Source organism: Penicillium macrosclerotiorum, assembly GCF_028827735.1.
Source record: "Penicillium macrosclerotiorum strain IBT 26536 chromosome Unknown utg000007l_segment0_segment0, whole genome shotgun sequence".
In the NCBI taxonomy this organism is placed as follows: Eukaryota; Fungi; Ascomycota; class Eurotiomycetes; order Eurotiales; family Aspergillaceae; genus Penicillium; species Penicillium macrosclerotiorum.
This window is the reverse complement of record NW_026643086.1, coordinates 3,087,356-3,113,526: the sequence shown is the minus strand read 5'-3', so window position 1 is coordinate 3,113,526 and position 26,171 is coordinate 3,087,356. Positions and strand designations below refer to the sequence as shown.

General features: G+C 46.9%; 10 protein-coding genes across 10 annotated transcripts; 7 read left to right on the top strand and 3 right to left on the bottom strand.

Annotated features, from left to right (window-relative positions):
• Positions 1-54: 54 nt before the first annotated feature.
• Positions 55-2,639, top strand: N7462_007953 (uncharacterized protein; the record flags this gene model as incomplete). Its single annotated transcript, XM_057079671.1, has 4 exons — positions 55-141; positions 199-1,301; positions 1,364-2,358; positions 2,419-2,639. 4 exons carry the CDS (start codon positions 55-57, stop codon positions 2,637-2,639), a joined length of 2,406 nt encoding a protein of 801 aa, XP_056932341.1.
• A 5,379-nt stretch (positions 2,640-8,018) lies between these two features.
• On the top strand, positions 8,019-9,047 carry N7462_007952 (CE1 family esterase; the record flags this gene model as incomplete). The annotated part of the gene is made up of 1 exon (XM_057079670.1): positions 8,019-9,047. One exon carries the CDS (start codon positions 8,019-8,021, stop codon positions 9,045-9,047), a length of 1,029 nt encoding a protein of 342 aa, XP_056932340.1.
• A 407-nt stretch (positions 9,048-9,454) lies between these two features.
• On the top strand, positions 9,455-9,768 carry N7462_007951 (uncharacterized protein; the record flags this gene model as incomplete). The annotated part of the gene is made up of 2 exons (XM_057079669.1): positions 9,455-9,587; positions 9,641-9,768. The coding sequence occupies 2 exons, from the start codon at positions 9,455-9,457 to the stop codon at positions 9,766-9,768; spliced, it is 261 nt and encodes an 86-aa protein (XP_056932339.1).
• Positions 9,769-9,985: 217 nt separating this feature from the next.
• cog6 (Golgi transport complex subunit COG6) lies at positions 9,986-12,331 on the bottom strand (the record flags this gene model as incomplete). Its single annotated transcript, XM_057079668.1, has 2 exons — positions 9,986-11,980; positions 12,050-12,331. 2 exons carry the CDS (start codon positions 12,329-12,331, stop codon positions 9,986-9,988), a joined length of 2,277 nt encoding a protein of 758 aa, XP_056932338.1.
• A 155-nt stretch (positions 12,332-12,486) lies between these two features.
• N7462_007949 (uncharacterized protein) lies at positions 12,487-13,371 on the top strand (the record flags this gene model as incomplete). The annotated part of the gene is made up of 1 exon (XM_057079667.1): positions 12,487-13,371. One exon carries the CDS (start codon positions 12,487-12,489, stop codon positions 13,369-13,371), a length of 885 nt encoding a protein of 294 aa, XP_056932337.1.
• Positions 13,372-13,610: 239 nt separating this feature from the next.
• Positions 13,611-14,035, bottom strand: N7462_007948 (heat shock 9/12 family protein; the record flags this gene model as incomplete). Its single annotated transcript, XM_057079666.1, has 3 exons — positions 13,611-13,650; positions 13,743-13,935; positions 14,002-14,035. The coding sequence occupies 3 exons, from the start codon at positions 14,033-14,035 to the stop codon at positions 13,611-13,613; spliced, it is 267 nt and encodes an 88-aa protein (XP_056932336.1).
• Positions 14,036-14,771: 736 nt separating this feature from the next.
• N7462_007947 (NYN domain-containing protein) lies at positions 14,772-16,541 on the top strand (the record flags this gene model as incomplete). Its single annotated transcript, XM_057079665.1, has 2 exons — positions 14,772-15,872; positions 15,927-16,541. 2 exons carry the CDS (start codon positions 14,772-14,774, stop codon positions 16,539-16,541), a joined length of 1,716 nt encoding a protein of 571 aa, XP_056932335.1.
• A 595-nt stretch (positions 16,542-17,136) lies between these two features.
• Positions 17,137-18,071, top strand: mog1 (Ran GTPase-binding protein MOG1; the record flags this gene model as incomplete). Its single annotated transcript, XM_057079664.1, has 2 exons — positions 17,137-17,213; positions 17,405-18,071. The coding sequence occupies 2 exons, from the start codon at positions 17,137-17,139 to the stop codon at positions 18,069-18,071; spliced, it is 744 nt and encodes a 247-aa protein (XP_056932334.1).
• A 380-nt stretch (positions 18,072-18,451) lies between these two features.
• On the bottom strand, positions 18,452-20,546 carry N7462_007945 (uncharacterized protein; the record flags this gene model as incomplete). The annotated part of the gene is made up of 2 exons (XM_057079663.1): positions 18,452-19,541; positions 19,603-20,546. 2 exons carry the CDS (start codon positions 20,544-20,546, stop codon positions 18,452-18,454), a joined length of 2,034 nt encoding a protein of 677 aa, XP_056932333.1.
• A 2,832-nt stretch (positions 20,547-23,378) lies between these two features.
• Positions 23,379-24,455, top strand: N7462_007944 (glycoside hydrolase family 16 protein; the record flags this gene model as incomplete). Its single annotated transcript, XM_057079662.1, has 2 exons — positions 23,379-23,750; positions 23,814-24,455. The coding sequence occupies 2 exons, from the start codon at positions 23,379-23,381 to the stop codon at positions 24,453-24,455; spliced, it is 1,014 nt and encodes a 337-aa protein (XP_056932332.1).
• Positions 24,456-26,171: the final 1,716 nt, after the last annotated feature.

Here is a 26,171-nt window from a genome sequence, read left to right as displayed (position 1 = left end):
TCTCCCCACCACAACCAAGCAGTGAAATGGGTGCGGGCCTGTGTTTTCCCAATGATGCGCCCACGGCCCGCGTCTTCTCTGCAGAAGACGTACGATGAATGCTATCTCGCGTGCTCGACTGCCGTCTACTTTGAGGGCCAGGTAGGTGTTCCGCCGGACGACCCCGATCACTCGAGTTCAAACCGCTCATGACATCAGAACAACGAAGAGGAAGCATTGAGGTCCTGGAGATCCGCCCTCGAGACCATTTATCATCACAATGCCCGCCGAGTACCGCCGAATTATACCCCGAAGTCCGAAACCGAGAAGGCGCTGCAGGATTCTATCCGGGCGCTTGAGGTCCAATGCCGCGAACGAGTCGACCTGCTCCAGGCCCTGCGTGACAGTCGGAAAGAGTCCGCTGAGGCTAATGGGACCAAAGAGCCTGCAACGCTAGTCAAGGGGAAATATGTGGCCGCCATGAACGCATCTGCCTCCTCGTCCAATAATCATCCCGGCTGGATCGGAGACGGTACTATCCCCGTCGTCGGCTACACGGATCTGTCGAAACCGGCTACCATCCCAGGTCGACCCCCAGCTTCCCCGATGGCGAGACATAATCTGGAGCCGTCCTCTCTGAACGATGAATTAGCTCCCCCTGGTCTGTCGCCGGCTGGGTCGCCTGCGCTGCGAGTCAATTCTAATTCCTCGGGCAAGACGAAATCCCGTGGTTCCAGTCCAGAACGTCGGAAAACGATGTTGACGACGCTGCGGAACACAGATGGGAAGAAGTCCGGGAAGAAATCCAAGATCAGCCCCAAGAAAAAGGAGAAGGAGTTGCGGCCGGCCGCCTCCAAGGCAGCAGGCCTCGCATGGGGCAATATTTATCGGTCTCCGTCAATCGAGAAGACGGCGAGCGAAGCGGCGCTGGCTTCGTCTCGGCATAGCGCTGCCAACGATCCCAGTCTCCGGCGTGATCCCGATCCAAGGACCAGCTCTGGAGATGAACCCTCTTCAGCGAGAAAGATCCGACCGAGAGTGGATTCGTCCGCGGACCGTATCCCGGCCACGAATTGGCGAGAGCCTCAGCCTTCTTCGCCAGTTCAGTCATCACATAGAACATCTGCACCACCCATCCCTCGTCCACCGCAGCCAGCATCAGAGAGTCGGAGGCCTCTCCCATCGGGGTCATTATCTATGCCAGATCCGAAAGACTTCGCCGCGCCCACCTCCTCACCTGGTCCTAAACCGTCTATCAAACCTAAGCCTGTGGGACTCCGGAATTCACTCCCGCCCCCTCCCCGTGTCACACAAGTGACCAAGTCAGAAGGAAGCTCCCGACCTACCACCCCCGGAAGGACCAAAAGGTGAATGCACCTACCAGCAAGTCCGCACCGCGGGCTTCTCAGATTAACCAGTCTTCCTACGGTTCGCCTTCGTCAGGCAGTGATGATATTCAGCGTGGGATCTATGGGATGTCGATTTCCGCCCCAAATGGCAGCAATTCCACTCGACGAAAGCCCACTCCACCCAAACGTCGGGAGACGCCCCCATCAAGCGACCAGGAATCTTGGGAGCAACACTCCTCAGAAGGTGAGGCAGAAGACGAGGATGAAGAGAACAACAATGATATTACGAAAATTCTCAGTAAGCTACCAAAGGGTGTAGACCTGCAATCAGCCCGACAAATCTTGAACGATATTGTGGTACGCGGCGATGAGGTACACTGGGACGACATCGCCGGCTTGGAGGGTGCCAAGAAAGCTCTCAAGGAAGCCGTCGTTTATCCTTTTCTTCGACCTGATTTGTTCTCTGGCCTTCGCGAACCTGCGCGTGGCATGCTTCTATTCGGCCCTCCAGGCACAGGAAAGACCATGCTCGCCCGTGCTGTAGCCACCGAGTCCAAATCCACCTTTTTCTCAGTGTCCTCATCCAGTTTGACGTCTAAATGGCACGGTGAGAGCGAAAAGCTTGTCCGCGCCTTATTCGGCCTTGCCAAAGTCCTGGCTCCCTCTATCATCTTTGTCGATGAAATCGATTCTTTACTCTCTGCGCGGTCTTCGGGCTCCGAGCACGAGGCTTCTCGTCGATCAAAGACGGAGTTCTTGATTCAATGGTCTGATCTCCAACGTGCCGCTGCTGGTCGCGAGCAGTCCGCCCGCGATAAGAAGGAGGGTGACGCGAGTCGGGTCCTTGTCCTTGCTGCCACCAACATGCCATGGGATATCGATGAGGCTGCGCGCCGTCGCTTTGTCCGGAGACAGTACATTCCGTTGCCTGAACACCATGTTCGTGAGCAGCAGCTGGCCAGACTGCTTAGCCATCAGCACCACGAACTCAGCGACGAGGACATCCAGGTTCTGGTTCATGTTACAGAAGGTAAGCCACCATCCTACATTCCTACTCGAAGTATTTCCCCTTGCTAAGCATTCCCTGCAGGTTTCTCTGGTTCCGATATTACAGCCCTCGCTAAAGATGCCGCCATGGGCCCGCTTCGCAACCTTGGCGAGGCCCTCCTCCACACCCCCATGGATCAAATCCGTGCAATAAAGTTCGAAGACTTTGAAGCCAGTCTCTACTCCATTCGACCCAGCGTCTCTCCAGACGGGTTACGGAAGTACGAAGAGTGGGCCCGCGAGTTTGGTGAGAGAGGCGGATAGGTAGCGTCAATGCTATCACTTCTTCCCTCCTCTCTACGACTTATCTCTTCCTGTTGAAATTTCGTCCTACAATACCGCACCCCAAGTTCAAATAAGAGAGGGCCATGGTTCTCGTACTGTCTTATGCTCTCTACTGTGTATAGGCGGGACCCGGCCGGTCCGATTCTGGTCCTGCCCCGCCCCGTACTATCCTACTATTTTTGATTATTTCCCCTCATTTTGCTCTCCTTTATCATTTCTTCGGCTCTTTCTAGGTGTTTGGGGAGGTACAAATCCTGTAGCGATCACTTGTGGGCGTCTTGATACCGGGACTTGGATTGTATTTAGGGGAGGCGGACTTTGGTGCATGGTATGCATTGGACGGTGTGGTCTACTTTCAGAGGGAGGCTTGGTGTTTTCTTTGTGTGGGATTATATGTGGCTGATGGTCACTGCTGTTGAGCTTTATATGATCTAGAAATGGACTTTTGTACAAAGGTTTTTATGAGTGTTAGTGCGTAACTACTTCATTGCTTTGAGGTGGAACACGTTCGAGTTGGCTTGGCATCTTTCTGTCCAACAAATGAAAAAGTTACAAGAAAATCGCTTGACAAAGAATACCCAGTATTGTCAAACATCTGTCGTCTATTGATCGCGAAAAAAAAAAATGGGGTTGCCTGTTGATAAATCAGGTCCTGTTGGCGTATATCGTTACTTGAAGTGGTCATATAGCACTAAAGTGAATTAAAATTCATCTGTCAGCAAGCTGGCGCATAGGAAGCGCGTCGGGCTCATAACCCGAAGGTACCAGGATCGAAACCTGGGTTTGCTATTTTTGCATCTTTTTTTTATGTTTCAGTATCTCTATTTCGTAATCTAGAATTTTATTGTGATTTTTCCATTACCTTGCTTAGTTAAGGCTCGCGCTGGCAAAATCGAAAATTTTAATCGCCGAATTTATTTTGATAAATTTTGATGTTACGAAACTTACTCCTCGTTGAGTCTTGTTGTTTGAATTGATGCTCATGTAACATTAATTTGAGGAAATTTGCATCTGTCAGCAAGCTGGCGCATAGGAAGCGCGTCGGGCTCATAACCCGAAGGTACCAGGATCGAAACCTGGGTTTGCTAATTTTTTTGGAATTCTTTTTCTCTCAATCTTTTTTTTAACATCCCTCTATCTCGTACCAAACTAAATCTTTATTATTAATTTGTGAGTAACTAGTTTGACTACTTAGTTGACCGCATGACCCGCGCTGGCGTAATTGAACCATTTCGACGGGGTTAGATTTGATTCTATCAAGCGGGATGGCTCCCAGGGCACCTTACTGACAGGCTTACAGGCTTCACTATCGGGCTGAAAAGCACTAGAAATAGCTTAGCATTCATAATCGCCTTTGGAAGATGCTATCTAGATACTTAGCTACCTACTACTGGTGATTAATTGCTTCTTTAGCTCCCTTGAAGCTTTGCGTGTCATATGCTACTTTGATAACTCGGAATAATCTTACTACACTTGTGACAGAGTCAGGAGATGTAAAGGTGATGCTATTGGTTCTGTCTAAGACTAGCTAAGAAGGAACTGCGGGTCACCTGACCCGGCTTGGAGGGTAACAACACTCATACTACTAAGTACTAGCAGTTCTCAGGTAATAATTTCATACCTAGCAAGCTCTTATATGAGCCAAGCTAGGTATAATTAGATAGCGCCGACCGAGTAATACTCATTGCATACGCTACAGTTTTGTCTTGGTTGCTATACCGCGGTGTAAAGCTCGCTGGTGGTCTAGCGGATACGCTGCACGGTCCAAAAATATAAGTGCCCTTAAGTGAGTCTGCGAAGAAGCATATTGTATCCTAATCATCTCGATATTAATGTCTATATCAGGTAGTTCGGTACATGGATCTCCTAAATGGAGCAGGCTATGCTTTGAAGGCTATATTACAAAACGCCGCGCTAATATTACACTGTTGGCTGCAGGGACTAATAATATACTAAAAAAAAAAATGACCCCATGGTACGGCTATTTTATTTTGATATTCACAAGTGAAATTATTCAAGAGTGCCACTGATCTTAAATACTAGCTCTATGTAGAAAGTGATGGTTGTTGATTGATCCCTGGAACTTTATTCATCCAGACTATTCACTCGGACTATTCACTCGGACTATTCACTCGGACTATTCACTCGGACTATTCACTCGGACCCTTAAATCTCTAGATCTTTTGGGAGTTAAGGGAATATGCCTAGACACGTGCTTCCTAGGTTAGGCCAAAAGACCATAATATCAACGCATGAGCGCATTTAAGGCCAAGGACCCAGATATAATGACGCACAGCAGGGTATTCCCCTATATGAAATTATTGTATGAGAAGGGCTTTGAATCTCCAGAATGTGTAGACTTCGCTTCCCCTATCAATTTCATGAATGACTAGATTCTCGTCAATTTGAAGAGGAGATGGGAAATGCCAAGATAGTAATAGCATAATTACTGGTAGTATATCGGAGGCACCGTGGGTGTTCAGAATCGAAAGGGATCCAGTAGGGCCGTACTTGATGATCGGCGAGGAGGGGCAATCGCCGTTCCATTCCCGTTGAACCGGCAGGATAGACGATTTCCTATAGTGATTTCGAGTGATCGCCTAAATAAAACATCTCTACCTAAGGCAAAGGTCCAAAATATTGATTTGAACTCCGTTCCCACTGATATTGGGGTGGTGGATAGTGAAAGTAGTCACTCCTTGGCTGAACAGAGACTCTGTCTCGAATTAAATATATCAAGATTGGGCAGCTTCCACATCATATATGATGACAAGATATATACCTCTCATAGCGACAAAGCGAGAGCACCTCCGTTTCTGCCCACATTGAACTAGTTTGAACAACTTAATCTAATTCAGGAATGCCGAGTCAGTCGGATACTGGCAGGTGGGAAGAAGCTGTAAGACGCTACCTGCCCTGAACCGTATGGCTTCTACCCGGGTCTATCACACTTTTCCTCTCGTTGGCAGATTTGAACGCAGTCATGGGAATTCTGGGCGGACTTAATAGGCCCTGTCTAATATAGAGAACAGTTCTTGACCATTCAAGCATATCTCAGCTATTAAATACAAAAGAATGAAATATATCGTGACCAAAATCTGTCATATAGCATAAATGGGAGAAATTTTCATCTGTCAGCAAGCTGGCGCATAGGAAGCGCGTCGGGCTCATAACCCGAAGGTACCAGGATCGAAACCTGGGTTTGCTATTTTTTTCTTTCTATTTTTTTCCAGATGACACTGAATCTCCCTCTGATTCGCGTTGGCTGAGTTTTTTTGTTCTGTAATTCATTTGCCACGTACTTAAGGCCTCTACTAGCATATTCGAACAATTTGGCTGAGGCAGATCTGATTCTGCAGCGGATAACTATCAGTGCTTACACCTACCCGCACCACTTCTTAAGCCTTTTTACTAGTAAATCTTCAGGTCATGGAAGATATATAAACCAAAGATATATTTCGGTCGTAGAGTTTATCGGCAAAATTTCCTAGACTATTTTCATTCTTATTAGCTATATTCCCTATATCAAAAGGATTGGTCTTCTATTATTAACTAGATTTTCAAACATTCGACAACCGATAACAGTACTAGCTCGATTCGTACTCGAACATCTGCAATCTGGGAGCTACCCAGATCGCTATCTATATATATACCACTAACGCTAGGATCACCTCGGCCGGTGATATAGCCGATGTGTTCTTTTTTCTTTTTTCTTTTTTGTTTTTGGAGGTTAGGTAATATCACGTGGGAAAGTGGCATGCGAGATAACACATTGTGATAGTAACTTAAGAAGATGAGTATGTACAAGAAAAGAGAATAAAGCGACTGTTAATTAGAAATCAAAACAACCTGACCCAGGAAATATATTCGCAGAGACACCACATATCTCAAATGCACGTGATTATTGGCAGAAGGGTCCTACCGAGCTTCTGCTAAAGCAGTGCGGTATTGGTATCACCAGGGCTAGTGCCTAGTGAAGAACTAGTGACGCATGCCCTAACAGGACTTTATCTTGTCTTGAAATTCAATAAAATGATCTTATACTGTTCACTGTGGATCTTAAACGGGATGGAGGTTGTGAAAGTGAGCAGTTGGTAGAAAAAATCAGGAATAGAATAGCATAGTTTCTCTGTACTTCCTAAATTTCCATACAATATAAGCTCTTGCGTTGGCTATTGGTTCTAACTATTGCATTTATATGACCTTTTCCTGCTGGCATATAGCTGACTTTCTTGGCACCACGCTAGTGGTGGCAGAATTTGATAAGCTCAGATCTCAGCTTGTCATATCTCCCGGGCATTGAACAAGGGAGTGTGTGTTTTCGATGTTAAATAGAGGAATGATTATGAGACCTGATGAAGCATTATTAGGATTGTTTTCGTCCAAGCAGCAAGCTGGCGCATAGGAAGCGCGTCGGGCTCATAACCCGAAGGTACCAGGATCGAAACCTGGGCTTGCTATTTTTTTCTTTTTTGCACTCCACTTCGCCAAGCCAAAGATTATCTATCTATTCAGATTTCTCAGTAATAGTAATTCCAGGTCCCTTTCAAAATTATGGCGTGCTATTATGTGTGGATCTTCTCAGCCCAGATAAATTACCCAAGTGGATCAGCGAGTGAACCTTCGGGGCAAACGCTTCATACAATCGATGATATATGACTTAGAATCAACTAGCATGGCTTATTTGAAACCTCAAACACACTCTACAGGCATGATTTGGCTCTGCATATATTAATATAACCAGTTTTGACCCTATTTAGCTTTACGAGGAGTTTCAACCTTCTTCGATAGGTGATGATGATGTGTGTATGATTGATGGCGTCTTATAGATTTAGCATATCCTGTTCCCTCCAAAATCAGAATTTATAATTTCGCTACAGATCAGCTGTATGTTCTATGTTTTGAAATGTCTAGAAGCAAGAAAAGAAAAGTGAAAAAAAAAAAAAAAACCTTTGAATATGCAAATTACAATATGTTCGAAAAGATTCTCTTGGTGGAGGGCCTAATGTTTGATTATTCATCGCTCTTTCTCGTCTTCATAACAACGCGATGGGCTGTGCTGTAGACTTGCTGATGTTCATTCCAAAAAGCTAGTGACTGTATTTTGATAAAGCTGTGAACACTGAAGTCAAAGTCAAGGAGCTATGGCCGGTCGGTTTGTTCATGAAGCTGCAAGGGAGTGTCGATAGTCGAAATGTCGATTGTTGGCCCCCCAAATAAGACCCAATGAAAGATAAGTCTTGCCGAAAAAGGAAAATGCGGCGGCATGCATGTCTAGCCTTAAGTCCCTCGAGTGTGTGACTCCGTTGGGCAGCGCCTCCTAGTCCTTGTTCGCCTTAAAATAAAACACCATAAGACATGATAGCTGATGCATTCTTCCTTCCAATGGCTATTCCATCACTTATTTACCCGGCCCAGAATATGCATCTTTTACCCCTTGTGTCCCTTGCCACTCTAGCCACCGTTGGCAGAGCCAGGACCTCCGGCTGTGGCAAGGATATCCCCTCTAAGTTCCCCAGCCCTGGCGAAAGCAAGATTCTGCATCTGCCAGGAACCGATCGCGAGTACAAGTTATTTATTCCCACTCACTATGACCAAAACAAGCCGACACCGGTATATTTTTCCTTTCACGGTGCCTCGCGAGATATGAACGAGGAGGAAGATCTGTCACAATTCTCGAACGCAGATTTCAACAAGGATGGCATTGCTGTCTATCCCAATAGCAGGAACGGCTACTGGCTGTCTCATCCTAAGGCCGACACTTCAAGACCGAATGACCTGGATTTCACCAACGATCTCCTCACCCATTTGGAAGAAGAGCTCTGCATAGATCCAAGCAAAATTTATTCCGCCGGCAAGTCTAACGGTGGTGGCTTCACCGGGGTAATTGCCTGCAATGCCACCGTCGGCGGCCGCTTCGCCGCTTTCGCTGCTGTTAGTGGTGCTTGGTACAACACTGACGGTATCCCTGGTGTTGGCCCTTGTGTGCCAGCCGAACGAGAAGAAGGATACCCGTTCCTCGAGTTCCATGGCACTACAGACACCACTGCACCCATTGATGGTAACGCCAAGAAGCCTCCTAAACTCCCTGTGATTGATATTCTCCAAGGTTGGGCTGAACGGAATGGTTGTAGAGCCAATGCCAAGTGGGCTCGAAATGCGACCATTTTCAAACAGCCACTCGTCAAGCACGTCACCTGGGATTGCGCCGGCAGGGTTGGTATCATACAGCACTATCGTGAAAGTGATAATGGTCATTGCTGGCCCTCTACGGTTCCCAACGATGACTACAAAAGGCTTTCCAAGCAGTGTAAACTGGGGAAATATGTCTTCAATGCAACTGAGTATATTTTTGACTTTTTCAGCAACTACCAATTGAGAAATTGAGGTATCTCACGAAGTTCCATAAAATTACTATAATGCTTTTAATTTTAAGAGGCGTACTATAAGTGATAGAGATGACGTCCCTTACCGAAAGCTTAAACATAACCGAAATATAGACATCCAAATAGAACCGTAATTAAAAAAGAGTTAATAATAACAATTGACAGGTATGGTAGCCCAGGATAATCTCTCATTGGGTCTGAAAACTATTCCGTGTTCTCTCTAAGCATTTTAGATATAGCGTAACAATAACGTAGACATGACGCCCAGCGGCCAACTCGTTCGATTTGACACCATATAAAACCGCGACTGGACAAGAAATTGACACTCGAACACAATTAATCATCCCCTAGATGCCAATCGACTGGAAATAATCATTTTTTAAATATTTGAATTTCGTTTCTTCTAAAATGTCGAAATCCGCCAAGCAACAAGCGGAAGCCCAGGGACAAGCTGATGTGTGGGATGAGGACGTCGATGAGGACCAATCTATGAGACCTGGTCCGCAATCCAGCTACCTGAATTCTTCTCAGAATGAGATTTGTTTGTCCTACAATCCCTCCCTACAACAGCTCCTTTCTGACCTGCTGTCTTAGCCGAATACGACATTGAGGGTATGGATCAGTCCAATATTCTGAAAGGCGATAAGTTGCGCCACGCGCAGCCACAGTCGGCCAACAGGTACAATGAGGGGCCGGATGAAGACGATCTGCCTGAAAGATAAACTTTGGACTACACTTTGCTGCCAATACTTGAGGGGACTCCTTCCTATCAGATAGTATCCAGAGCTTTCAATTTGACTTAAGATCAACCGAAGAAATAGTTGGACGGAGTTTACTTGGTTTCATGTACAGGGTCTAAGATATAGTATTCTAAGCAGGGCTGAGGTATACTTCAAGTTGCTCCCAAAAATACAGGTTGAAGTCCGACTTATAGTGTAATCAGCTCAACAAGACACGAATCTCCCCAGTGGTTCGAGGGAATAGCGAACGCAAGCTCCACTGCTCCTCTTTGCTGTCCCCTTCATCCCCATCCTTCGCACCAGTCTCTGGCCTTTGTGTCGATCTCCCACTTCGGCCACTAATAACACTACCACCGCTTGCTAGGCTAATCTGGGTCACGCCTCTTGCCTCGTCGGCGGCGATGATCATCCCCTCGACAAATTCAAAGTCTCGACAGAATGCTTCAACTGCATCCTCGGTAACACTTTGAACAAGGGATGCGCTCTGTACACGCTTCAAATTGTCGGTTGCGTCCATAAGAGCAGATGGAAGGAAATCATCCAGTTTCTGACTGGATGTGATCAGTGATTTGGGTTGAAAGGCGGGAAGAGTTGCCAAGTCTGCAAGCGAACGCTTTTGTTGTTCTGCAGTTTCAGCCTTTCCGTTCTCTGTTTCAGCTTCAGACCCATTCTCCTTGTTTGTCTTCGAGAATGGTTCCAAAGCATCCAGGAGAACCTCCAATCCGGAGCTTTCAAGCAAAAACTGGTGTTGGATATCAAGAAGATTTGTTTGAAGCGTAGACAAGGCCATGGATAGAGGAGCGTTGTGAGTGGCATTGGCGAAAGAGAACGGCACGACGGTGGCACGGGCTGCTAGGAGAATATTGGTTCTATATATAGCTTGCGCCGTGGTATCCTCGAGTTCATCTGAGGAGGATCGAGCCAGAGTCAAAAAGGGATCGAACGCGGCACGCATGACCGGAGTGAATGGATTGTCGCCATTCGAGTCACAACTTGGGTTCTCTGCTCCAACGGAGCCATCATAGGTTTTCATAAGTGATACCAAACCTTCCAAAGAATCCAGGAGGAACTCTGGAGGTGACAAATCTTCCGGTGGGGCAAGAGCCAGATGGTCACTTGAAAGCGTACTTGCTTGGTCACGCATCAAAGTCTCGAATTGGCCCAAAGTAAATTTTCCGAGGGTTTGCATCAGATCGACCAAGCTTGATTGTGAGCCCACCAGCTTAGTAAAAGTTGTGCGATAGAAAGAGAGGAGGTTAACCACTTTATAGCAGGTGATAGGATCATCATGCCCTTGGATTATCAGCTCTACTCTTTGTCGAAGCGATCGAGAAACGCCCGTAAGGTCACGGTTGACAAGGTCGCTGAGAGCCTTTCGGCCATCGAAAGCAACTTCTTCTTCCTCGTCAATTCGAGACCACGGCTCACTGTTAAGTCCAGCCTGGATTCCTCGTGCAAGTTCCTCGCCATCAGCAACGAATAGTGCCTCAAGAGCCTCTCTTTCTGATACAGTCGTTGAATGCACCCATGCAAGCATGTCGCCAATATATCGGAGCGGGTCATGAGCCGAAAATTCTATCGGTTTAACGGTACGATCGCCGCCAGTAGCGGCCCCGCTCGAGCCAGATATAGCATCTGTCAATGCATAATGGAATGCATCGGAGAGAACATAGTCGCGGGCCTCTGCGAAGAAATCCAAACAGCTGTGGAACAAACTTGGACGTTCCGCTAGCACCCGTAGAGCACGACGAATTGAACTGCTGATTCGGGGATCCTCGAGATTCAAGGACTGGAACTCCTTCTGAATCCACCGGTACAGTTTCTGGTATGCAGAGTTGAGGTTACGAGTGCATAGTTCCATGACCTCTAAGCCCAAGCGTTGGTTTTCGCCGCCAAGAAGATGTTCGCAGTCATGGTGCACTTGTTTGACGCGCGCGAGAATGTCGAAAAATCGCTCATTGATGGGTTCTTCGGCTGCAGTAAGAGACATCAAATCTTCCTCGGGCACAAGGAAATGTTTCGAGAATGCATCAAGTAGCCTTTGTTTTGTCTCCGTGTCTTTCTTTTGTGTCATCAATGCGGTAGCCTCCTCCAACACAGGCGTAGTATCTTGCTTCGCCTGGCCAATATGCCTGCGCATTTCATCGCATGTCTGGTTGAGGGTTGAAATCACGCTTCCGATCCTTTGGAGTTGCTGTTAAAAGCCATGAGATATTAGACAATTTGACCATTTCAATGTTCAAGCACATGCGAGGGATCTAACCTCCGCAACTTTTCCAAAGTCGCGCACGATCTCCGCATTGGAATCAACAACTTCCTTCTGTACATCCAAGCGCAGTTGCCTACGTGTTTCGGCAGTATTGTGAATGCCTCTTATACTCAGGGTTTCGAGAGCATCGCGGATATCGGAATCGGCATAGGATGCCGACAGCACGGAGGTCAGGCGATTGGATAGTGCGGTGGAGCGCTGTGATGCCGGAGGAGAGAGCGGCGAAGAGGCCGGCGACGAGCCATTGCTGGCAACGGCAGGGAAATAACTGGTCATGGTTGAGGGTTGATGTCCGTGTCGTCAAGTGGGGAGAAAGGACACGGAGCGCGGTAGACCGCCTTCGTATCTCTTATCGGCCGCAGAATAACCAGAACAACCACCCCAGCTCCAAGTATTACGATCTCCAATTTGCACACACAGAGATTTGCATAATGGATTCATTTGATGGCAGTCCATTGGTTTCTCCAACAAAGGCACGCCAAGCGGCCATTCAAGCCAAAGATTGGGCGTATGTGAACTCCTGGCTCACCCGACAATACGCGTCTAAACCAGTGCCCCAATTCGAACGCAACGAAGACACACTCCGTGCTCTCCTGACATTGGCAGCAGCCAATGACTCCGCCGATGAAGAAGTTACCTTACAGAACAATGCGCGCAAAGAATCCCTTCAAACCTACAAATTACAAAAGGAGGCCGAGAGAAACGATATACATGAACGGCAGAGAAACGAGATTCTGGATGAGTTAGAGATGTGCTTGGATGATAGAGGCAAGCACGATCTGAATGATCTCGCAAATTCCGCGGTCATTCTCGGCAACACCTTGGATCCAGAACCGGAAGGTCTCGGCCTGTCTATCGTGGAACTCACAGCTGAAGAGTTCGACATTCAAGATCAAGTGACAAAAGTGGACACGGTACATCGTTATTTGCAGCAGGAGCTTGCAAAGCTGCAAATAGACTTGGACAAATTGAAAACCGAGAAATCATTTGAGGCACCGGCCAACGCCCAAAGTTTGACCTCGGAGTGGGTGCGAGACACCAAAACGTTATCAACGAAGGTTGGGGAATACCGGGATCGTATTGCATCACTCGAGCGGAGTCAACCTCGTGGTCCCACAATTGACGAACTGATGGTCAAGGAGGAGGCTGTCATAAGACTACGCGAGACAGTCAAGTCTCTCGAGGCGCGCGTGAAGACTTTTCATGATCTACCCAAGGATATTGTCGGGGCCCGGGCAAAGTACAAGAGTCTAGAGCGAGAATTAGCACAGCTAACACAACAGCGGGATATGATGTTCGGCGACCTTGTTAACTGAAGTTGAGGTGCTAATTAAGATCATGATGTCTATACACGGTCTAATTCTACAAATCAAAAGTGCACATAACATTATGGTTGCCCCCATCAAGGAGTTGAAGGGTAGTAATAATATTGCATGATGGTTCGTAACTAAAGGACAAAAAGCAAATGGTATCGTCGACTCATCACTGAATCATGATAGCAACATAACTCCGAAAGGCAAGGTGAAGGCCTGGCTCTTCATTCGGTGAAAGCGACTTAGTTGTTCATTCCGAGAGCATTCTTAACCTTATCGCCACTATGTTAGGAAAAAAGTCAGCCGTGATCTTCTATTCTCTGCGGGAGGAGCTCAGGATAGCAAGCTGTGGGTGAGGGGGAGCTTGTTCTTACATGGAGTTGCTGGCACCGCCGTGAGCCTCATTGTCGTGAGTACGCTGAGTCTTGTCGAAAGCCTCCTGGGCACCACCCTTGCTGTCGTCGGACTGGAAGCCACGAGCAACACGGTCAGTGGTGTCAGTGACAGTCTCCTTGATCTTGTCCTGAGTGGACTTGGAGGAATCGGGAGTGATCTCCTCCTTAGCCTCTGTGAGGGAAGGGAGAAGGTTAGTATCAGCCATAACCTTTGTTGGTAGGATTGAGAATTACATACTGGTGGAGAAATCCTTGCGACCAGTGTCAGACATGTTGATGGTTGATTGAAGATTTGTTGGATGGAAATTTGTTGATCGAGAAGTTCTTTGTTTTGAATGTGGGAGAGGTTTGTATTGTAGAAGAAAACTGTGTAGAGCAAGAGAGGTTTAAATAGATACCTTTTTCACATGATGCCAAACTGAATGACGTCGTTTCCTCATTGTTTGCAGGTTTGCGAATGGCTTTACCCAAGTTTCACGGAAGCCGATGTCCAATTCTACAACCTTGGCCGAGCTCCAAACTACGGGACAACCTTGAATTGCGGCTGGTCGAACCGCGAATCAGCGTGGACCTCGACGTGACTTGCATGACGTTTGCTAGAATGTGAGGTCGTGGCGTTTCAGATGACGTCTGGATGACCAACGACGATCCGGCCGTGACTGTCACGTGACATACCAGCAACTTGATCCAGAGCTGAGTCATGAAATGAGGCCTGAGGCTTTAAAATGACGTATAGTCGACTCTATCCAGTATTAGAAAGCGGTCTAGAGGTGCAGAAACTCTCAAGAGTCACCGCCACCGTCGATTATGGGCTCATTGCTGCCCAGGTCTACCTAACTCACACTATGGTGGTTCATGCAGTCCTTCATGTACCTTCACGATATGGTCTGTGACATGTATCTTGATATTCTGCACTATCTGTTTCCTCCGATTCATATTTTATTCGTGTCTTCTCCAGTCTCCTCCCCCCTATCGCCTGTCTCGTCTCAACTCGTAACATAATCATCAATGCTCTCAACTGAGTCCACCGAGCGGGCCTCAAATTGGGACTTCTCCCCGGTGTTTGACCTGCTTAGGTCTCCTACCTATGAGGGGTCCTCATATCTCGCATCCACGTGTAACTCCGAACTACCGTCGTCTTCCGAAGAGAAATCCAGACATGTCAAACTTGCAGCCTGCAGCCCAGCCTTCAAGCCGAAACCTCAACGAAGCTACACTAGATTGGGAGATTTTGGTACTCTTTGGGATCTCCTCGGCCAAGAGCTGTCATCTACACAGTCTACAAAGGACACATTACCCGCTGAGGCTCCCAACACCAAACCGCATGATACCAAGCTGCCTCTTGGGCAATCTTCAGGGTTCACTATTCTCAAGCGACCTTCTCAAGATGAAACGGGAGAAGAGAAGCGTCAGCCCATACCCTCTACCTCTCGCACCAGCGCCATCTTTGCATCGGGAGATTCAAAACCGCAAATCTCCCAGACAACACTTAAAGAATGCTCCAACCCATCTTCATCTGCCAAAGTGATCACTCTTTTAAAACGAACCGCAGACACTTCATTACTTCATGGTGATCCTGCAATTACGTTACACCCACGATCGCCTCCAAGGCCTATTGGTGGCGTTAGTAGTTCTCCCATATACACTCCTAAAGCCAAAACCAAAGCTATTGCAAATGAAGCCAAGTCTACTTTGAAAGACGAACTTTTATTATCAGAATCAAGTGCAGGTGCAGAATCAGATTCGAGCGCTGTTATCTTTGACCAGCCCGTTAGCAAGAAGTCTGGTGTCCTGACGTTTGTTCCCGCGCAAGTTGGCACTCTTGACGCAAGGACAAATCATTGCGAGACCCCTTCTTCCTCATTTGACGAAAAGGATTCGACATTGACGTCGGATGCCTTCAAGAATGTCATTTCTACTTCAGCTGGCATTCGCGTCCTTCCTGCCACCTACTCGACGGCAACAGACCGCAGGATCGGGCTAATGACCCGTTTGCTCAAAGACTTTCCTGAGTATGCTCAGCTTGTGTCTCAAGTGGGACACTCTTCAAAATCCAACAAGAAGTGTGTCGAATCTCGCCCTATCCATGTTTTTGTCGACATGTCTAACGTGCGCATCGTTACATTCCCCTTTACCCTTTGGTCTAAGCTAACATGCGGTTAGATAATGGTGGGATTCCACGATTCGGTAAAAGTGTCGCGGAACATTCCTGTCACAACGCGGATTCGCCGTCTTCATATGTCCTTCTCGAATTTCTCCTTGATCATGGAACGTGGCCGTCCGGCCGCCAAGCGAGTCTTGGTCGGCTCCGACAGGTTACCCTCCATTGACGAAGCCGAAAAACTCGGCTACGAAGCTAATATCCTCGACCGTGTCCACAAAGTCAAGCACACGACACCACGTCCACCCAAGTTCAAGAAAGCTTCTGGCTTCGCCTCTCAAGCGGCGCTAGGACCTGAAATGGCCGGCGCCAGTGGAGAGCGATGGGTCGAACAGGGTGTGGACGAAATTTTGCACCTGAAGATCCTAGAAAGCTTGTTGGACACGGATGAGCCGGCGACGATTGTGCTGGCGACTGGCGACGCGGCGGAAGCTGAATACTCTGGTGGATTTATGCTCATGGTCGAACGCGCTCTACAGCGTGGCTGGGCTCTCGAGCTGGTGAGCTTCTCCCAGGTCACTAGCTATGCATACCGGAAGAAAGAGTTTCGGGCCAAATGGGGTCATCGCTTCCGGATGATCGAACTAGATTCTTACGTAGAGGAACTCTTTGATTGAATGATGTTCAGCTGTGATCCATGTGGATTGAGGTCCAATTTCGGCTTTGATATTTTTTGATGGTAGCACAGGTGCCTATTGGCCTACTTCATCTATTAATATATTGCTTAGACTGAAATAATCCCGAATGATCGGTTGCTGCTAGTTTTGAAGTCAATCGTAAATGAACTTGTCTGGGAATCGATTATTCCTTCGTAGCTGTTTAGTGATGCGGCTCCCGTGGAATCAACAGGCGGGTCGGCGCAACACGTCATTGGGTGGAGGACAACTTCCCGCAACTGCTGCCTCGCACGCACGCATATCAGCATAAATCAACTTAGGACCCTTCTGAAGAGTAACTTCTCTCGTTCTCTATTTCTGTTTCAACTGCTGTCACTGTCGGCTGTCTAGCCACAAGGTTGCGAAATCTGCGAATAGCCCAGAAAACATAAGCTCTTGTGCACCAACTTGACATCAAAATTCTATATTGGAGAGCTTGCACCGTCTTTTACGGCCCATTGGGACTTCGCCGACGTTACAAGCAGCGCAAAAACGGCGCAAGCCCTAGGACGCAATTTTACGTGTCTATCACGACTGGTCAATCCACTGACTGTCAATGGCGCAAGTTACAGAGCAGGAGTTTTTTGGCGGGGCGATCCGCGGGGTTGTGCCGCAAGGCTGGATTGATGCCAGGTGAGTTGAGCCTCAGTTTCAGCATCTAGATATCTTCCTACACTCCTCCGTCTATTGCATTTGATCTAATATACCAAATGTATACGCTCTCTTTAAACCACATGTTCCTTGAACTCCTATATTCCCGTGCATACCTTTATCAACGAGAAGGGAAAAAAATTTCCTGACCATGACGCTGACCTACGCAACAGCACTCTTCGTGAAATCCCAGACCACCAGGAACTCTTCCTATCGCCAGCTACGCTCTCGAATTTAATCATTGAAATCAATCAGCGCGTCTCCCAAGACAACGCCCTCGGTATCTTCGCCACCTACAGCCACCAGCACCCCACGCTTGCTGCTGGAGGCGGCAGCGCATCTAACGTCACATCCGAGACCGTTGATAAGGCTGCTGCGCTGTACCATCTCCATGATCTGTGCGACGAAGGCGATGCCATGCAGGTAGTCACCCCGCCGACGCGGGTCACGCTGACTCGTCTGAGCGATTCCGCATCGCCAGGCTCGCCAGTCACCGCGTACAAGGGCGTGGTAACATTCTCGTCTCCGTCGCGTCAACGGGGTGGTCATTTTCCTGGGTCATCTAATGGGATCCCGACCGCCGCGGCGGATTCAGCAGTCGCTGGTGCAACGGTCAACGGGACCTCCGGGCAAGCAATGTCGAAGATGACTTGTCATTATCTCCTGATGCGGTTGGAGGCGCAGGACACAGATTTGCTGGCTTTCTTCAATGTGCCGCATGAGGAGTTTGATAGGAGTGGAAACCCACGGGGGCTCTCAAGGGAGGAGGCTATTGCAGAGGAGACGATCGGTGGGTTGGCGAACCAATTGGAAATTCGGGACTGGGGGCTTTTTGTCTAAGCGTGAATCTTTGGAGAGCTCTGAGGCTGGATTTGTGATTGTGGTCAACATGTTGGATAAAAGTAAGGGTAGATGGCTGATCTGGCGGTATGTTGCGCTGCGAAGGGCGTTTGCTGAGCACGAGATGAATATAACTAGTTAAGTCTAATTAGGTAGTCAATTAAATCAATGAAATCGATGAAATAGTAGATTGAAATGGTATGTACAGAGATATTTGAGAATGGCAGTCGCTAGTATGAATATCTGCATGCGCAATCTGATGCAAAGAGTTGTAAAAAAAAAAATAAGGCTCAAGCGGGGACAACTAATCAAAAATCTGAAACAAAATCTTCAAACTCCCAAAATGCCGGCAAATAAACATCAAACAAAACTCAAATAAATCACAGGGTCAATTTCTCTAGATCGATCGACACCTCCTCCAACACTACCTTCGTGCCAGGAGTTGTGTTCTTCTTCGGCGACACATTCCGCGGCTTTGGCTTGATTTGCTCCAGAGTACCACGGCAAGTACTATTGCCGCAGCGGTGGTTAGAGGTGATACTCTTCGAGTGACGGCCATATTCCAGCCCGCATCCATTGCAGCTCCATACATATTTGTAATCGATCTTGTAGGTGTGCTTTGTTGTCACATGGAGTTGGCCGCCGTAAAGTGGATGGTCCTTCAATGCCTCCTCGCACTTTTTCCCCCATTGCTTGAAGCTAGCCCCATGAGGGTTATCATGGACATTAGAGACCATGTAGTTGGCAAGATGACAATACTCATGAGCTAAGGTGTTGATAAGTCGGTACTCATCAACAATGATACGCTCGGCGAGCTCAATAGTGGCATGGTGTCGAATTTTCCTCGGCCCTTCTGGCCGCCCATCAATGCTTCGTGACACCTGTCGTTCGCCTTTCCATTGGGCTCGTCCGGCAGTTTTCTGTAAGGTCTTGGACCAGACGATTTTCACACCTCCAGTAGGCTCAGCCAGCCGGGTGACTTGGCTTCCAGCTACCGCCTCATCTAACACACCAAGGAAGGTTAGGGCAAATTCAGCCTTCTTATTATCAAACGACAATCGACGGGCTTTGGCGGCTCTCTTTTTCTCTGCCTCCATTCTTTTCAACGCAGTTTTGCTGAGTGTCTTGGGCGTCTTATGGCGCACTTGCGACATGGGATCGGGCTCGCTGCTTGTGCCAGAATCGCGGCTACTGCCCTCGTTCTCGGAGTCATCAAAGTCCTGGAGAAGTTCAATCACAGTTCGTTTGGGTGACGTCTCCTTACGGGGGGAGTGCTCGTCAATCCAGTCAAAAGTGTCCCCCTGGCTCCAGAAGGCGTCGCTGCTCTCGCGATGGGGGGTTGGTGGAATGCGAATCTTCTTTTTCGTCGGAGATCGCAGACGGTTGCGCGATGGGCTGGCTGGGGGTGTCTTTAACTTCCGTTCCATTGGCTGTGGACCTGTAGGCAAATCTTCCAGGTCTATGGTAGAGCTAATTTTATTGTTAGCAAGGTGTTGACCAGCTATTAAAGGAAAGCACTGGGAGCTCATACCTTGTGGGGCTTGCACAAAATTGAGGGACTGGCTCACTAGTATTATCTAGATCCAATTTCCTCAATCTTGTAGGGACCTCAAAGTCATCCTGAAACAGGTGTTTAGGACTGTTTTTGGAGGATGGCAGTTTTACTGCGTCGGGAACTTTGGGATCCAGCTGAAGGGGAGTATTCCATGGTGCCTCAACTGAGGTCTTGCTTCCAACATCAAAACCAGGCCTTCTGCCTCTTAAAAGCCTCCTTCGCGTGCTTGGTGGCGGCGGAGGTGGTGTTGGTTCTTTTGCATGCTCGCCGTCTGTGTCAGAACCAGATGTCCCGTGGAAGCTGAGATCTTCATTGTCACTGACGATAAAGTCATCCAGTGAGTTAAAGCTATTGTCTCCACAACTGTCTTCTTGCTCGGATTCTAAACCCCGCTGGCTCAATGGGGTCCTAGCCCGTCGGTTTCTTGGAGTTCGCGGCATGTTTCGTCTCATTGTCGACCGTTGCGTGGTAGACGCCATGGTCGCTGCGTCCACTTCTGACCAATTGTCTGCAATATCGTTCTCCTTTTCATAGTCATCTGTTTCCACTTTGATACTGGGCCTTTGGCGCTGATGCGGTTGAAGGGGAAGTAGAAGCGAGTTTAGGTTCGTGGCTGTGAGAGCTCTGCTTCTATTCTGTTTCCTGGGAGAGCTAGATGTCTCTTGTTCCAGCTCAGCTTTTCCATTCTGAAGCGCAAAATCACCGTCGGCGAGAATATCGAAAACGGCACCTGACCCCCTGCTTTGTCTTTGTGACGAGCTTCTTGATTGTGTGCTTGGGCGATCTCTTAAAAATTCAGCACCGGTGCTGATCAATCTGACCTCTGAATTCTTCAGATGTGAATCAATTTGTTCTTTGAGGCCCTTCTTTCGTTGGGGGGCGTTGTTGGTCAACGGGTTGGCTGTGTTGATTCGTGCCATCGCTTTCGGGGTCCCCGGGAGGTTCGGGTCGGCAAGTGGTTCACCTGGAACACAGTAAAGTATGATGAAAGAAGATCTGTCAAAGAATTTTTGACTAGCAGAGCTTTTCTCTGGGCTTCGGATGTCCTTTGTCGGCCCTCTGCTCGTGACTGGTGGCTATGAGGCTTAGTGACAGGGTTCGACAGTGCATGAGTGACAGGCGGGGGGTGCTGTTGGAAGCCGTTGGCACGGCAACCATGATCTCTCTCACTTCACTTAATCATAACATCTATATATGAGAACGCACTACGTTTTCTTTAGCATGAATCCTCTACAATCACTTCAGCAGATGCTCTATAGCATTCTGTAAAATTTGGCTTAATTTCGGATAAGCTAGACTTGTAGTTTCTGCAACCCTATGGATGCTCAGAAGCTAGGCCTTCTAATGAGCCAAAATTGGAAGACTGAGATTGAGGCAACCAGTTTGGTTTTTGGAAAATTTTTCTTTAGACTGGGATGCTATTCCAGCTAATATTGAACATGAAAGGGGTAAATGTGGAAATAGACCTTTATATGTGAGCGGTCCCATGTGGCTATACTTTTGAGAAAAACAACGATGCGATGTATAATTGCGACCTAGGATGTAGCTAATTTACTCCTGCAAGATGTCAATACTAAAATTTAATCACATAAAGAAAGGCCAAGTTTAGGCTTATGAAGTTTTTTTATCAGTGATCAGTTCGTAAACTCCTTGTAGCTGTATCGGATGGATCTTTGGATTTCGTAATCTTAATCCTTTTGACTTCGCCTATGTTTTTTCTTGATAATTTTGATATAAATATTCCAATGTGCTAAAAATAGCTGTTATGGCAATCCAAAAAAATGAGTATCTTCGTTGTCGTCTATATCATCTATTTGTCTAATTTTTCACTATATTCCTAGAGTCTGTGAAATGGCATTACTGATTCTGGAGAAACTTCACAGCTAGCCGGGCTAAGAAAAGAGCACAAAATGGGTGCATAGTAAAAAAAAAAAGCACTTGCAAGGTCTTGCATTTTACAATAATTAATCATAACCCTTATGCATGTATTCTCCCTAGGTATAGTGGTCTGAACAGCGAACCTCTGCCACCCTTTTGTCTTATTTAAAACAAAACCTCAGTATATTGCTTAATTCAAGGAACCCATTTCCTTTTGCTGGAGACAAATCATCTTGCTTTGGCCCTAATCCAAGCCAAAGTTTGGTGAACGGGCTCTCTCTTAGGCGTAATAGCTGATTACACTGCATATAGACTGATGTGTATTCATTAGATGGCTGAGAAGCTGGACTCTATATGAGTTCAGTTTCATTGAACTCAGAATTACAAGAATATCGGAGCTCTAATACCGCATGTTGGATAAATTTAGAGACTTGAACGTTTATATTTACAGATTTCTCTCGGCTCGCAAGGCTGCCGTTCTCGGTCTTCTGATACGCTTTTCATCTTCATTGAATCTGTGGGGTTCAGTATTTTTTTAATAGCCTATATTAGCCTCAGTATGAATCTCTAGGAATATAGAGGGTTAAGATATCACTCATGTCACCCCCATCAAAGGAAAACTGGCAAAGACCGGTGTCCTCCAGCGGGCTCGGCTATCCGCCGTAGATTCACAGCTAAATCGGGGCTACTGTTATCCATGGCCCCAGCTCATAATTATTTATTTAAACCACTGAATTCTAGCCTGATGAGCAACTTGAAATAAACCATGGACAAGGTAAAGTTTGGGGCAGCAAATATACTTACCTCTTCCATGGAAACCAGAGATTCTCTCCGAAATCCTGCAAAGGTTTTCAACAACAATGTATAAAGAAATCGAACATCCATCTAAACAATCAAACCGTTGGCTTGAATTCTCCAATTAAGACTGCTAATGCCGCTAACTGAATCATTATAGCTCTACAAAAAAAACCCTAGATCGGGTTCAGGTCTGGCGAGTAAAGTAGTAGTAGATATAAGCTTAGTTCCGTTATCAGAACACTCTTGCTCAATTCACTCAGTGTCGTGAAAAAAATTAAATAAAACATGAGAGATTATTTGGACTCAGTGTATTACTATATGAAATCCTTGATCAAATTTTTAAGAAACGAGGCATTTGCAGAACTTCCTTGAAAGGCACGCGAAACTTAAGGTCATAGTTATTTACGCAACTATCAAGATGACGTGACTAGTCAATGAGATTTGCGCGGCTATTAATCGCTTTGCTTTTATCTCCTTCGCATTCTTTCCAATTTTGTAATTTGCACCGTGAACTTGTCTCCTAGTACATCATCTTTTGCTGGTATGTATAGCCTTCTCGGGGTATTCTGTGCCTCTTTTTAACCGCTTGTAAGTGCTGTCTATGCAAGGGAGAGAAACCTATCCTTAATAAAGGCTTTGCCCAACCCAACCCAACATACGTATAATCATGAATGGATCCACTGGTATCAAGTGTCTACGTAAGCGGTCAATTTTAGGCAGTGATTCTTACCAAGAACGGTTAGCCGCTAATGTGTCTCCAGCAAAAATATTATTAAGCGGCGTGATTGCCAGTTCTCATTGATTGCTACTAGATACCACTAACTCTTTTGGGAGCCCCTGTGGATAATTCCTGATCCGATATCCTTTAGCTTGCGACAAGCCAGAGAAGTCGGTGTTTATAACTTGGATTCAGAATAATCGGGAGGCTGGGCGAGCTGAAGGTCTTTTCTACAAATGGAATCATTTACTCTGTAGCTGTATTTAGTTTTATTCCATTCTCAAACTCAGTATCGACGAAGAGTCTATTTTGCAATATCTCATTCAATTTTTTTACCATTATAACCATTGCGGCCAAAATGCCGAGTTCTTCTAAATATGCAGCTGCAGTGCTAGCCGCACTCATTTCATTATCCTCTGCTCAATCACATACCAACTGCGATCCTATGGACAAGACTTGTCCAGCGGACGAGGGCTCAACGACTTCAACATTCAGTTACGACTTCACACAAAGCTCGGATCTCAGCCAGTGGAACACAACTTCTGGAACTGTGACCAGCAGTGAAAATGGTGCAGAGTTCACTATCAACGAGAAAGGCGATTCCCCAACCATTCAGACTGAATTCTATATCTTTTTTGGAGAAGTCACAGTCACCATGCAAGCTGCTCCTGGTACTGGCATTGTCAGTTCGGCGATTCTGGAGTCTGATGATCTTGATGAAGTTGACTGGGTGAGTTATTCCTAGTCAGACAAGCAGTCCAGTCTGCAATACTGATCATTCTTATAAAATTAGGAAATGCTAGGTGGCTACACAACCAAGATTCAAACGGATTATTATGGAAAGGGAGACAGTGGTGATTACGGTCGCTGGACCTGGGTGAATGTTTCAAATCCCCAGACCAACTTTTACACCTATAAATGGGTCTGGACTGAGGAACAGCTTACATGGTCTATTGACGGTACTGTCGTTCGCACCCTCAAATATGAAGACGCTGTCAACGGCACACGTTACCCACAAACCCCAATGACAGTTCGTCTTGGTATTTGGGCTGGTGGCGATTCTGATAATGCTGAAGGTACGATCGAGTGGGCTGGTGGTGAAACCGATTACTCAGATGGCCCATACACCATGTATGTCAAATCGGTCGATATTGTGAGCTATTACCCAGCCGAATCATACAACTACACGGATAAGTCAGGGTCAATGGACAGCATCGACATCATTGGTAGTGTTTCAGGGACCACATCTGTATCAAGCCCTAGCACATCATCTACCTCTTCAGCATCGTCACAGTCATCCGACTCGTTTATCACCTGGGCCTCAAGTGCTACCCCAACGGTCATCGCTCCGGCTGCCTCTTTGGGCTTTACTGGTAGCCTGGGCACCCTTTCCGTGATGATCATGGCCTTCATGATCATTTTGTCCTTCGTTTGAAGAGATATTTATTTTGAAGTATGCTGGGAGAGACATAGGTGCCAATGATGGATATTGATGGGTACCAAGCATGTACAGATAGCAAATGTTTTATAAAAAGATAGCCGAAGATAGAAGGGGACCCTACTGAACTAGGTAGTTCTGCGGCTCCTCGAAAGCATGACTTTAACGAATATGAAATGTATGAAATGTTGACATGAGCACTCGAGTTTTCAAGGTCTTTTCAAATTTCATGCCCATCAATAATATTCGACGTACGACCAGGAATCAATCGTCATCCCGAGATCTCGTCCCATGTTGAAAAAAGGCTTCCTAAAATGTGAGGGACTGAGCCAAGCTTAGTCCTATATTGTCAATAACTACATGGGGCCCGAGGGACAGAATAACCAGTAGACTTTTAATTCTTATCGGCAATAATGGATGTTCAGATAAAAGGTACCTGCTTTGAGAGTGGATGATTTTCTGGGGTTTCAATTAATAATCCATTGATTGATGTACTTTGCACAGCTGCTTACCAGTAGAATTCGATACATGGTATATATAAATATGTCACTACTTTCAGTGAATATGTATCAATACGTCAATACGGCAAGGATCACATAGCACCAGCATCGTATTTTCAACCCAGACATAGTATCTATTCCCTCTATTTCCCGAGAAGCAACACTATTATAAATACTATGATCTTGCTCAAGCCAGTAACATGAGGACCAGGAACGTCTCGAGTCTCTGTGCTGAGCTGAGCAGCCGAAGATTCATCTCACACGTCTTTGAATTATATCAAGCCATATAAAACTACGGATAAAGACAGAAAGGGTATTGATAGTTTCAATCATTTGAAGAAAACACCCGGGAAACTAAATATATATTTTCAGTGGTTTCGTTGTATGCCCGATGAGAATAACTCGACAATGTGCCTCTAGACCAAAACTAAACATTTAATGAATTCCTGCTATGTATTCAATACCTAGAACGACCCTTAAAGATGGGATCCCACAACTCGGATAGAAGAAGGAAATGTTTCGATTTGAGGTGCCACACGGAAGCTTTGGGATCAACCAAGGCACCAGGTCCGGGATCACATCGAAAATGAATCTGAAACTTACAGCATATAGCGGGACACCGAACGCGAGGATGGTGCATGGACCTGCAGCAGACCGCCAGCAGAGTCGCCAACAACGAAGATACCGGATCCAGTATGCCCGAGCCCGATTGCCATGCAGAACTCCGTGGAATGGAGGACCTTTCGAAATATGCCGATCCTTTCGCGAAGCTCTGCACTGAAGGAACCTTGGTTCCTAGATCTGCAAGCTCCATCCGGTCATGGACTGTTGACAACGGCGGATCTTTTCAGTCCATTCCTTTCCCATGTCGTGTCGGAGATCGACGTCCCCTTGCCTCCCGAAGCCGCAGAATAAGCACCAAGCCACCCGGGCGGGGGCTGGGCCGGGGAGGGAGGGGGGGGGTGGGCAGAGCGAGTCATGGAAATCGAGTCGGAAGAAAGACCGATTCCCTGGATATGTTGATGCGTACACATGATGTATAGCTTACAGGGTGAGATAATACGACAGCTGTTTATGATACCTCGACCAAGGATTATACTCCGTCGACTACGCTACATAGTCCCAACGTGGGCAGTCTCGCATGGGCAATAAGATTCAGAGTAATTCTTCTATTGCATATTAATTCAACAATGATGGTATACCGCACACAGAA